General features: G+C 41.3%; 1 protein-coding gene across 1 annotated transcript in view; it reads right to left on the bottom strand.

Annotated features, from left to right (window-relative positions):
- Positions 1-11,356, bottom strand: part of LOC126272423 (uncharacterized) — a 44,695-nt gene extending 33,339 nt beyond the window's left edge. Inside the window, exons 1-2 of the mRNA XM_049975267.1 lie at positions 11,054-11,356; positions 8,855-8,955 (exon numbers count right to left, since the gene is read on the bottom strand). Coding sequence (XP_049831224.1) covers positions 8,855-8,951 — 97 coding nt within the window. The 5' untranslated portion in view covers positions 8,952-8,955; positions 11,054-11,356. The remainder of the gene's footprint in view (positions 1-8,854; positions 8,956-11,053) is intronic.
- Positions 11,357-12,300: the final 944 nt, after the last annotated feature.

Here is a 12,300-nt window from a genome sequence, read left to right as displayed (position 1 = left end):
TGCACCACGACAGTCACCTCTGATATCGCTACGCATCGAGTAAGGGGTATGGTGTTCCTGCTCCAGCTTGGTAAGGCAAACAGAGTCACACTCTCGCCACCCGTTCTCACCTCCACCAGTGAGTATAAAATCTGAAGAACTATCAATGTCTGCCAAGCGTTAGAAAATTTGAGAGTGCGTTTTCCATGTTTTGAGCAAGGGTAACTAAGTATCTACATCTGTATGGATACTCTGCATATTACATTTAAGTGCCAATCTCGTAAAGCGCGCGGAAAGAATAAACACCTATATCTTTCCGTACGAGTTCTGATTGCCCTTATTTTATCGTGGTGATCGTTTCTCCGTATGTAGGTCGGTGTCAACAAAATATTTTCGCATTCGGAGGAGAAAGTTGGTGATTGAAATTTAGTGAGAAGATTCCGTCGCAACGAAAAGCGCCTTTCTTTTAATGATTTCCAGCCCAAATCGTTTATCATTTCTGTTCTGTGACTCTCCCATATTTAGAGAATACAAAACGTGCTGCCTTTCTTTGAACTTTTTCAATTTTCTCCGTCAGTCCTATCTGGCAAGGATCCCACAGCGAGCAGCAGTAATCTAAAAGAGGACGGAGAAGCGTAGTGTAGGCAGTTTCTTTAGTAGGTCTGTTACATTTTCGAAGTGTCCTGCCAATAAAACGCAGTCTTTGGTTAGCCTTCCCCATATTTTCTGTCTGTTCCTTCCAATTTAGTATTTAGTTGAATTTACGGCCTTTAGATTAGACTGACATTTTAACCAAAGTTCAACGGATTCCTTTTAGCACTCATGTGGATGACCTCACTTTTCGTTATTTAGGGTCAACTGCCAATTTTCGCTCCATTCACACCTCTTCCAAATCTGTTTGCAGTTTGTTTTGATCTCCTGATTATTAGTTTATGAACGACAGCGTCGTCTGCAAACAACCTAAGACGGCTGCACAGATTGTCTCCCAAATAGTTTCTATAGATAAGGAACAGCAAAGGGCCTGTAATACTACCTTGGGGAGCGCCAGATATCACTTGTCTTACTCGATGACTTTACGTCAATTCATACGAACTGGGGTCGCAGACAGGAAATCACAAATCCAGTCACGTAACGGACGAAATTCCATAAGCACGCAATTTCACTGCAAGCCGCTTGAGTGGTACAGTGTCAAAAGCCTTCCTGACATCCATAAATACGGAATCGATCTGAAATCCCTTGTCAATAACACCAACACTTCATGTTAATAAAGAGCTAGTTGTGTTTCACAGGAACGATGTTTTCTAAACCCATGTTGACTGTGTCAATAGACAGTAATCGTTTAATCCGTTTATAGTGTAATCAGACAAACCTTAGTCTTTGCCACCCAATCGCTACCAAGTGAAGTGTTAACTTTCTTACATCTACTTGTGTTGCCAACAGTGCAGTTCATGATTTGTTATGTCGCTTAAGTTGCGTTTGCCGTATTTTATGATAAACTTTTGCCATTAATTTTTAAAAAAGTTAACCCCGTTGTTGATATATTAATCTCTTATCAATTGTTGGCTGTAATAATGATAGGGCGACGCTTAAATTATTTCAGCATTTTTAATTAGAGTCTGAGAAGCGATTGCCTCCAATGCCGACTAGCAACAACACTGCCAGAGGGCAGAATCAATTTAGCAGACATCAGGCAGAAAAGTGGAGGACTTAAAAGTGATATCTGTTTGGGCGTAATCTTACAGTCGCTCGTAGCCCTTCAAATCAAACCGCAATGTCAGTATAGTCTTGCAGATGAAAGAGTTCAGGTACCTCTGGAGAAGGACAAAGGATGAAGTAAGGACGAAATAAAACTCGTTAGTACACAAGAAGAGAGCTTTCCTGGTCAAAAGAGGTCTACTAGAATCTACCAATTGCCTCAATGTGAGGAATAAATTTCCGAAAGTGTGTTTTGAGCACAGCATAGTAATGAAGTAAATCGAATTGGGGGGGGGGGGATGATCTGGACAGTTAAGCATTAGATGTGAGCCTACTAATGTTGAAAACTGAGCTGATAAGGTAAGAAACGAAATTTTCGTCACAATCTGCGATGAGATAAACACGTGGGAAAGCTGACTAGAAGCAAACACTTGGCAGAACGTGTTAGGAACTTCAACAAGAGTGAAGGGGCAAAAAGAAGAGGAGTCTAAGATTGGAATACATCCATCAATAGTTTATGACACTGGCTGCAAGTGCTAATCGGATGAGATTGGATGCACGAAAACAGCAGTAATAGTTGGATGTCAACTCCTCCCCAAAGAAATTTCTATACCTGCAGCGGTGAAGTGTAGTTTCCTGTGTCGATATTACTGTGTCTGGCAACTGTTCGCAATGAAAACAATGTTCTTCGTATCCCATGAATTAGTGCAGTGGACGAGTCATTTGTGTCATGATGTGAGGAAATACTTGCAGGTAACACTATGTTTTCAGGTATAACAGCCAGTTTCAAATGTTGGAACGTATTGCGTTCCAATCTCAGAGAAATTAAAAAGGAGATGTACGTTTCCAGTAGGCAGCGCTTCTAATGTGAAGCAACCTGAAGGAAGGATTGCTAGTGTGATTCTTGTTAAATGGTGAAGCAGATAACTATAGCAGAATTTGGGTGTCGTTCTTTACATTAAAAATGACAGTGCAGCTGAGAGAATGCCGTCACAAAATGTATGTATGAGGATATACCATTGTAATGCAATAACCTGCGAGTGCCAGAAGACGGAAGATGTGGCTAATGTAGCAAAGTCAAAGAGCGTGAGCTCTACCACCAGGAAAATATAGACATGCAAGCCGCATATTCCAGGAGTCCCATGAATGTTGTGCGACGCCAAATTTAGCCTGTTTCTTGGCTCCGTAGACAGTGACCAAATGGCATTACGCGAAGCTTTAGTATATGTATTCTTAGAGAATTATTGGCCATGGATTTTCACCCGGACTTTATGGGCAACAGCTGTATCAGCTTCATCCCACAAGACAACTCTAAGCTTTGTCTCGTTTCTGAAGCTTAAGACCATGTGTTGATCGATCAAGTCCTAAGTGGTGTCACGCCGGTAGCGACAAGAAAACAAGCATATAGGACTGGAGGGGATAGCTAGATCGAGCGCTCATGCTTGCGACCGTGTCATGTCGCAACGTGGGGCGTTGTACGGGATGATACCGTGATGTTACAAACTTTCAGGAATAATGGTTGAGAGTAGGTAAATGTATCACTGAGATAGTGACCCTGATCCAGAAACGACCGAGTTAACGTATGAAAGAAAATCATTCAGACAGCTCAGAGTGGACCTTTTGTACAACAAGCTCTGTTTCCGGATTTTGGAAACAGGTATTATGCGGGCACTGTACCTTGATAGTTTTAGGCTGAGAGAGAGTAACTGTACCAGTAGAGGTCGGGCATAAACTACTACTGCCGACCGCAGCAAAAAATTGCGCTGTAGCTACTACCGAATGCCATGTGTACTCCAGTTTATTTTGTTATGAGTGTAGGGACTAATCCTGGTGCGTAAAGGGGATCGAATGCGTCCCTCACCAAAACAAAAGGAATTAGCGGTCCCTGTGACCGTTAAATCAGTTCTACTTTCGTAGAAGCCCAGGAGGCGGGGCTTATTCCTCTCCCCTGCCTCCGGCCGGTCTGATTTCTCGTTTGTTTACGATCACAGCCGGCTGCCACAACACACTGTCCGCATAATAGTATGCACCGAAACAAGAACATTTTCTAGTGGGCTCGAAAATGCATATCTTAAAATCTATGAGCACTTTTTCAATAAAATGCTTTTCGCAGCAGCGAAGAAAAAGCGCTCTTAAGGTGGGCATTTTACGGCCCACATTTACCAGACTTTTTCTTTGTTTTCGTCCATACTATCCACTCTGCAAGTTGCCTACCACAATCTTAGCAACAGTACAGCGCTGGTAGATGTGTTTAACTGTCAGATCAGAACGATTTTCACTTAAAACTTTCCATCTCGTTTGCGGACCAGGGTACCTTACCTCAAATTGATACGTACACCCTTTCCATCATCGATTCAAGTTTACAAGATCACGGAATCTTGTTCTATGATTTTCGTGCATCAGTTTCCTAGTTAGTAAAACAGCACCTCCGTTTGCTAGGAATATCTTCGTAGTCGTCTAAGGTGAAGTTATGAAGATAGATTTAGGCAGTACTCAAAAGCAAGAGCGTTTGAAAGAACTAAATCGAACGCAGCGTTATTAACGATGCAGTCACATCCGCTGTACAGTACTGAAAGGATAGTACTGGAAACAACGAAAGTCTTACAGTTTCACACACTGGAAAAGACGTGGCCATTTTAATGACACAACTTCCCCCACCCGGTTCTTATAGCTTAAATAACGTGAACGTGGTAATGGTGGCAGTGGGCGGGGGGGGGGGGGGGGGGGAGGCAGTGTGACCTGCATGCAGTCAGTTAAGCTTAACAATGCTGTATATGCGTCTACGAAGCAGGCAACACAGCCATCACCTAGCGCTAGATAAACAACCAAGATTGCCTGGCGGGTAGTCCCAACTATAGTCGGTGAAACGTCACTTATTTCAACATAAGTAAACAATTAAGCCGTTGAATTACAAATTAGGTACATCTCCTATAGTGTAGTCATGTATGATGGTAAGGACGTCACCAATATACAGGGGCCTGGTTAAAGTCGTGCGGATGAACAGAATTAAGCCGAATTTGGGATTCTTATCGAATTCAAAGGAGAATGGGGGCGGGGGTTCATGTATCTTTGGGGGTGCACCCCCTCCCAAGAACTATTTCTTCTAAGAGCGAGGAATTCTTTGCAACATAGCTTTCAGACCTAACAGTACCGAAAAATTGTCGCTATTGTAGTTTGTCTTAATATATTAAGACAATGTCTGTTTAGATAATTGCGATTGCGTGACGGCACGATGACAAACAAAATCTGAATTTATTCGTAGTCGTCCCCTACTCTCCCCCTCTCCCTCAAGCTCTATTAAATATTAATACGTAAGGTCAATACATAGCTAACTGTTTAAGAATCATGAAAGAAGGTTGTATACATGGAAGAACCCTGGAGATACTAAAAGATATCAGATTATATAATGGTAAGACAGACTTAGGAACCAGGTTTTAAGTTTTAAGACATTTCTAGGGGCAGATGTGGACTGACCACAATCTATTTGTTATGCCCTGTAGATTAAAACTGAAGAAACTGCAAAAAGGTGGGAATTTAAGGAGATGGGACCTGGATAAACTGAAAGAACCAGAGGTTGTACAGAGTTTCAGAGAGCATAAGGGAACAATTGACAGGAATAGGGGAAATAAACACAGTAGAAGAAGAATGGGTAGCTCTGAGGGATTAAGTAGTGAACGCAGCAGAGGATCAAGTAGGTAAAAAGACGAGGGCTGCTAGAAATCTTTGGGTAACAAGAAATATTGAATTTAATTGACGAAAGGAGGAAATATAAAAATGCAGTAAATGAAGCAGGCAAAAAGGAATACAAACGTCTCAAAAATGAGATCGACAGGAAGTGCAAAATGGCTAAGCAGGGATGGCTAGAGGACAAATGTAAGGATGTAAAAGCTTATCTCACTAGGGGTAAGATAGATACTCCCTACAGGAAAATTAGAGAGACCTTTGGAGATAAGAGAGCCACTTGTATGAACATCAGGAGCTCAGATGGCAACCCAGTTCTAAGCAAAGAAGGGAAGGCAGAAAGGTGGAAGGAGTATGTAGAAGGTTTATACAAGGGCGATGTACTTGAGGACAATATTATGGAAATGGAAGAGGATGTAGATGAAGACGAAATAGGAGATACGATACTGCGTGAAGAGTTTGACAGAGCACTGAAAGACCTGAGTCGAAACAAGGCCCCCGGAGTAGACAACATTCCATTAGAACTCCTGACGGCCTTGGGACAACCAGTCCGGACAAAACTCTACCATCTGGTGAGCAAGATGTATGAGAAAGGTGAAATACCCTCAGACTTCAAGAACAATATAATAATTCCAATCCCAAAGAAAGCAGGTGCTGACAGATGTGAAAATTACCGAACTATCAGTTTAATAAGCCACGGCTGCAAAATACTAACGCGAATTCTTTACAGACGAATGGAAAAACTGGTAGATGCAGACCTCGGGGAGGATCAGTTTGGATTCCGTCGAAATGTTGGAACACGTGAGGCAATACTGACCTTACGACTTATCTTAGAAGAAAGATTAAGAAAAGGCAAACCTACGTTTCTAGCATTTGTGGACTTAGAGAAATTTTTTGACAATGTTGACTGGAATACTCTTTCAAATTTTAAAGGTGGCAGGGGTAAGATACAGGGAGCGAAAGGCTATTTACAATTCGTACAGAAACCAGATGACAGTCAAGAGTCGAGGGGCATTAAAGGGAAGCAGTGGTTGGGAAAGGAGTGAGACAGGGTTGTAGCCCCTCCCCGATGTTATTCAATCTGTATATTGAGCAAGCAGTAAAGGAAACCAAAGAAAAATTCGGAGTAGGTATTAAAATCCATGGAGAAGAAATAAAAACTGAGGTTCGGCGATGACATGGTAATTGTGTCTGTAGTCAAATTAAAACGGGTGATGCAGAGAGAATTAGATTAGGAAATGAGATACTTGAAGTAGTAAAGGAGTTTTGCTATTTAGGAAGTAAAATAACTGACTGTCTAAGTAGAGAGGATATAAAATGTAGACTGGCAATGGCAAGGAAAGTGTTCCTGAAGAAGAGAAATTTGTTAATATCGGATATAGATTTATGTATCAGGACGTCATTTCTGGAAGTATTTGTTTGGAGTGTAGCCATGTATGGAAGTGAAACGTGGACGATAACTAGTTTGGACAAGAAGAGAATAGAAGCTTTCGATATGTTGTGCTACAGAAGAATACTGAAGATAAGGTGGATAGATCACCTAACTAATGAGGTATTGAATAGGATTTAGAAGAAGTTTGTGGCACAACTTGACTAGAAGAAGAGATCGGTTGGTAGGACATGTTTTGGGGCATGAAGGGATCACAAATTTAGCATTGGAGGGCAGCGTGGAAGGTAAAAATCGTAGAGGGAGACCAAGAGATGAATACACTAAGCAGATTCAGAAGGATGTAGGTTGCAGTAGGTACTGGGAGATGAAGATGCTTGGACGGAATAGAGTAGCATGGAGAGTTGCATCAAACCAGTCTCAGGACTGAGGACGACAACAACGTCAACGTCAATACCGGGCTACACTAAGGTTAGGAACATGCATATTACGAATATTTAAAATTGTAGGTAGACCACTACCCACTAGCCTGTGAATCACTGACTACGAGAAGTCTAAATACTAAGAACCGTAACCCAAAAAGATTACTTCAAATGGTTCAAATGGCTGAGCACTATGGGACATCTGAGGTTATCAGTCCCCTAGAACTTCGAACTACTTAAACCTAACTAACCTAAAGACATCACACACATCCATGCCCGAGGCAGGATTCGAACCTGCGACCGTTGCGGTCGCGCGGTTTCAGACTGTAGCGCCTATAACCGCTCGGCCACCCCGGCCGGCAAAAAGATTATTTGTTCGCGTTGTGATACCGTATGTAAGATCAGAATTCAAAGACTGGTATCAAGAAACCGCTAAAACCTGCTGTATTTTTTACTGACAAGCAGATTACATCGCACCATTTACAAGGAAAGTCCCTTGGCGTCAAGTAAGTGACCAGTTGCAACATCTGCCACATAAATGCAGCTATTGTCTTTTACGCTTTCCCATCAGTAACGGTAAGATAATAGGTACATATGCAAGTGAGACGCTGAAACAGTTGTGGATCCGACGCAAAGGAACATTGCTTGAAACTCCTCAGGCTAATGCAATGGTATCCGTGACTGACCGCCTGACCAAAATTTGTTGTCCGTGAAGGAACGCACGGTACAACAGCTTTCGTGGTTTCGCGATGCCGTTGTTTAATTAGGCACAGTTACGCCGCACTGTTTACAGAAAATAAGGTCAATGGCAGAGAGCAGCTTTCCTCCGGATGCCCGATAAACAAGCAGCAAAACTATGGAGTCTAGACTCCAAGCAACGAAAATGAGAAAATTAGTCTTTCGGGGGGCAGCTCCCACCTGGTCTTACATTTCACACACTTCAAGAAAGTTAATAATACCTGGACTATCTGCCGACAAGTTTGTATTTTCCGCCATCGCTATTTTCACAATGTTATGTTAAAAGATACCCTGCTTTAAACCAGAAGTAATATCCGATTTCCCGACGGTATTTTGAGAGAACCCGTCGTTAGTGACAAGTAACAAGCCTGTCCGTTTATCCGTTACGAAATTTCAAAATTAATACGTACGATGTTTGATATGGGCACACTTAGTATGTGCCACTAACGATGGGCTCTATGCCTGAATACCGACCTAGCAAATATTTTAGATACAGTGAAGTATGAAGTACCTACATGCTGCGGAGCCCTGAGCAGAATACATTTTGATCGTTATTGCTACATTACAGCGGCTGCGATTCCTACCTAAAAGAGTATGAAGTATTTGGATATGACTTCGCCGTCGATTTTACAAGCTCTTCCCATCCACTAAACAAAATACAGATACCGTGCCCAAGCATAGAATTTGGTCGTAATCTGACAAAGTAAAGTTTGAGAGTGAACTGGTAGTTCTTCGACTACCAGAGTCGGACATTATGTAAAAACCGACTTAAAATATGAAATTGTTTTAAATACCTCACCTTCATAGTTCCTTACTTTCCTTATTTAACTGAGGATTTAATTTCTCTGTTTGACGTCTTAGCAGATGTTACATGTTACAGTGAATTAGTGGTATTAAACTTGCAGTTATGGCTTCTGTGAGTAAGACGAATTACTGGTTGCTTGGAACATACCTGCAGTGAACGGTGGCAATTGAAGTTCAGGAAACTCGTCGTCACCGCTGACATCTTCCTGCTCCTGTCTATTTCGGTCGTCTGATGGAACCGCCATTGATCTACACAGGTACGGAACTACATTATTTCAGTATACTTCCGAAAACAATGATTAACACTATTACCACCACAATGTCGTGTAGTAGGAAACATTTTTATGTTTAACGCTCTTATTTTTATTATGTCACGAGCAAATGACTACACTGGACATTTACACATTCATTTTGCTCACCATCTGGTAGAGTTTTGTCAGGTCTGGCTCTCCCAAGGTTGTCAGTAGTTCTAATGGAATGTTGTCAAATCCCGGGGCCTTGTTTCGACTTAGGTCTTTCAGTGCTCTATCAAACTCTTCACGCAATATCTTATCTCCCATTTCATCTTCATCTACATCCTCTTTTTTTGCCCTCAAGTAATAGACCTTGTCTAGTCCCTCTATATAGTCCTTCCACCTTTCTGCTTTCCCTTCTTTGCTTGGAACTGGGTGCTTCCTTCACCGAGCAGAAATTCACAATTCGCGAACGCACGCAGGCGCACCCCATTCACAATGTTTATAACAAATCATAGCACAGTACAGAACAAACATACAAAAGATGTAATTGCTGAAGGACGTCGTTTAAATTACAGACGCAGTTGCAGGGTTTCCAAAAGCATCGTTTAAGATGGATGAAATTAAATTCTTCATGATAAGTGAAGATTTGTCGAAATCTGTTACCCTATGCGTGCGGGATTAATTCTAGATTTCGGGTTTGGCAATTGTACTGTCTCAGTACACACAGAAATACCGAAGTATGTAATGCTATTTTTGTCTAGTTTTCCTTAAATATAACGGATTCGGATCATCGCAATCTGCAGATTAATCACAGAATAGAGTATTTGTAAAAATTCCATCAGCTCACAACTTTCACTTAACGTAGAATCTTGAAGTCGTGAGGTGTGTACAGAGTGCAATTGGGTATTCACGTTTTTTCTCCATGGGACTGTTTTGAGCTGTTTGATTATATGCAATTGTCCAGTTTTGTCGGTACTGTGGAGACGCTGATTCAAACGCGCAGTGTCTAAAGAGAAAAATAAAGTAGCGATTAAGTCTTTCCTACTTATCATTAAGAAAAAGGTCATTGCTTTGGTATCACTTTTACAACTTTACATTCGACTGGATGGTCAATTTCAGACAACTACAACATGTGCAACCGATAACTTTAAAGTTAGTGAACACAACAATTTCCGTCTACGTAGTTTATTCGAAATTGAAGAAGGCAAAAACAAACGAAGGTGAAGAGAATAATATTCTTCTACTTCATAACAAAAATCTGAGAAAAATGGTCAAATATAGTAGTGTGTGTGTGTGTGTGTGTGTACACAAACGATAGCGCTATAGTCAAGTACAGAAAACTCAACAGCAATGGCTATCGATAACCAAATATTCCATAACTTCTCCAATAACTGATCTCATGACTTCAAATTAACCACAAATGCTGTAAGAAACAGTAGTACGAAATAAGCATAGTAAATAAGCTAAAATACACGAAAGTCGAAATATATAAACCAAAGATTTGTTCCTATGTAAGAAAAATTAACGGAGATACAATTCTGAAAACTGCTCGTGAACTGGAACTGGAAAAACCAACTTGCTTAAGGACGCTCGATACTAGACAAACTTCACTATGAAGTTTACATATCTGAGATGTCTGTTCTATCGGACAGAGAGCGTGACTGCTCCACGACGTTTTCTGCACTGCGGGATGCACTAATAGCCTATAGCGCGAAATAGTACAAGAATCAGTTTGCAAGGAAGTAGTTAGTGGACGGAGGACGCTGCATTCTAGCGTTCAATAGTTTGAGAATTTGAGTCTGACGGAAAGCGTGCCCTTAACGCAACCGATCCAGAATACCGAAGCACCCGTGTTCGAGTCCCGGTTGTGCCCAAATTTTCAAATTCCAGCATTGCATTACCACAACGCCTTGTGCGACTCGACGTCACGATTTCCCAGCCATCATTTCCCTTCACTTCCCCACATTATATTTTATATAATCAGATGTACGAGGCACTAGTAATAACAGATTGAAAATGAGTGACCGTTTTCAGCATTTAATTAACATCAAAAGTCTTGTATGCTAACATCCATCGCAACTTCGAGCTCAAAGGAAAAGGCAGTTACTTACCGGCTGATAAGATACCTGCTATTGCCGACGAACTTCGGAGCAGAAGTGACTTATTTTGTCGTGCCCCTCTAATACAACCGAGCAACAGTCGCGCCCTCTGAGGGCAGACGGCGCTAACATTTAGCAAAGCTAAGGGGTGGAGCTCGTGTGTATAGGACACTATACATGCACCGACCGTCCGACCTACCAGGAAACTGGACGTGTGTCGAAGTTTCCACTGGCCGACTGACGAATTTAACTTGTCGGGATGTCGGGCGGGCAGAACTACGTGACAGCCAACTCCATCACCATTCCCTCCAAGAAACTGTGCCATGTACAGCGCTGTTGTGCCAACCGACCGACGAAAGTTCGTCTTTTGTCGACACGCGTAGTATTAAATGCTGTTCTAGTATTCATAACAGAATGTGAAGCGGTCGAAACTTTATGAATAAAGTTGCTGGAGAAATCTAAATACTGCATATGTTTGTGGGACACGGCGTGCGAAAAGTATAGCAATATATCTGCTAGAAATGAAGCCCTTTTTTTATTTTTTAACGAATGCGTAGTGGTTTTGTGTGTCAGGGCCTCCTCTATTTCTGTTTTTAGGTCTTATTCCCGTTATTTATAGGAAATGATATCTAAAAATTGATATATTGACATTGAATGGGCATTAATTCATCAAATATATTCGTTTCATTGTTGTGTGAAATAGATCCAGCCTATATCTATGTCCTCTAGTATGAAGAGCGAAGATTTTTTTTACAGTTCTAACACATTTCTTATTAGATGATGCTTCGGTCGCAGGTTCGAATCCTGCCTCGGGCACGGATGTGGGTGATGTCCTTAGGTTAGTTAGGTTTACGTAGTCCTAAGTCTAGGGGACTAATGACCTCAGATGTTCAGTCCAATAGTGCTGACAGCCATCTGCACCATCTATTAGATGACGTGAACCACCACCATATGTAATTATTTGTTCTTTGAATATGAAATGAGTTTCTTAAGCTTACAGTCATCTTTAATAAATAAATTAATAACCGTTATATGAATGTCTTTTGTTTTATTCTGTTTGCTTTACCATGATGTATTTCCTCAGTCAACTTTTAAATCATGTTGCAAATTTCAGGAATCAATTTAATTAACAATTGTGGGGATACAACAGAAGTGAGTTTTAGGTCCTCTTAACTTCTACCATTGACTAGAAATCGAAATGTAGCTCATAGACTCTCTTCGCAGTTTACAGCCTCTCTCATTACTGTATCCTTTTTCGT

This window comes from Schistocerca gregaria, chromosome 5 (genome assembly GCF_023897955.1).
Source record: "Schistocerca gregaria isolate iqSchGreg1 chromosome 5, iqSchGreg1.2, whole genome shotgun sequence".
Taxonomy (NCBI): Eukaryota; Metazoa; Arthropoda; class Insecta; order Orthoptera; family Acrididae; genus Schistocerca; species Schistocerca gregaria.
The sequence above is the reverse complement of the archived record's forward strand: the minus strand, read 5'-3'. Positions and strand labels throughout refer to the sequence as shown.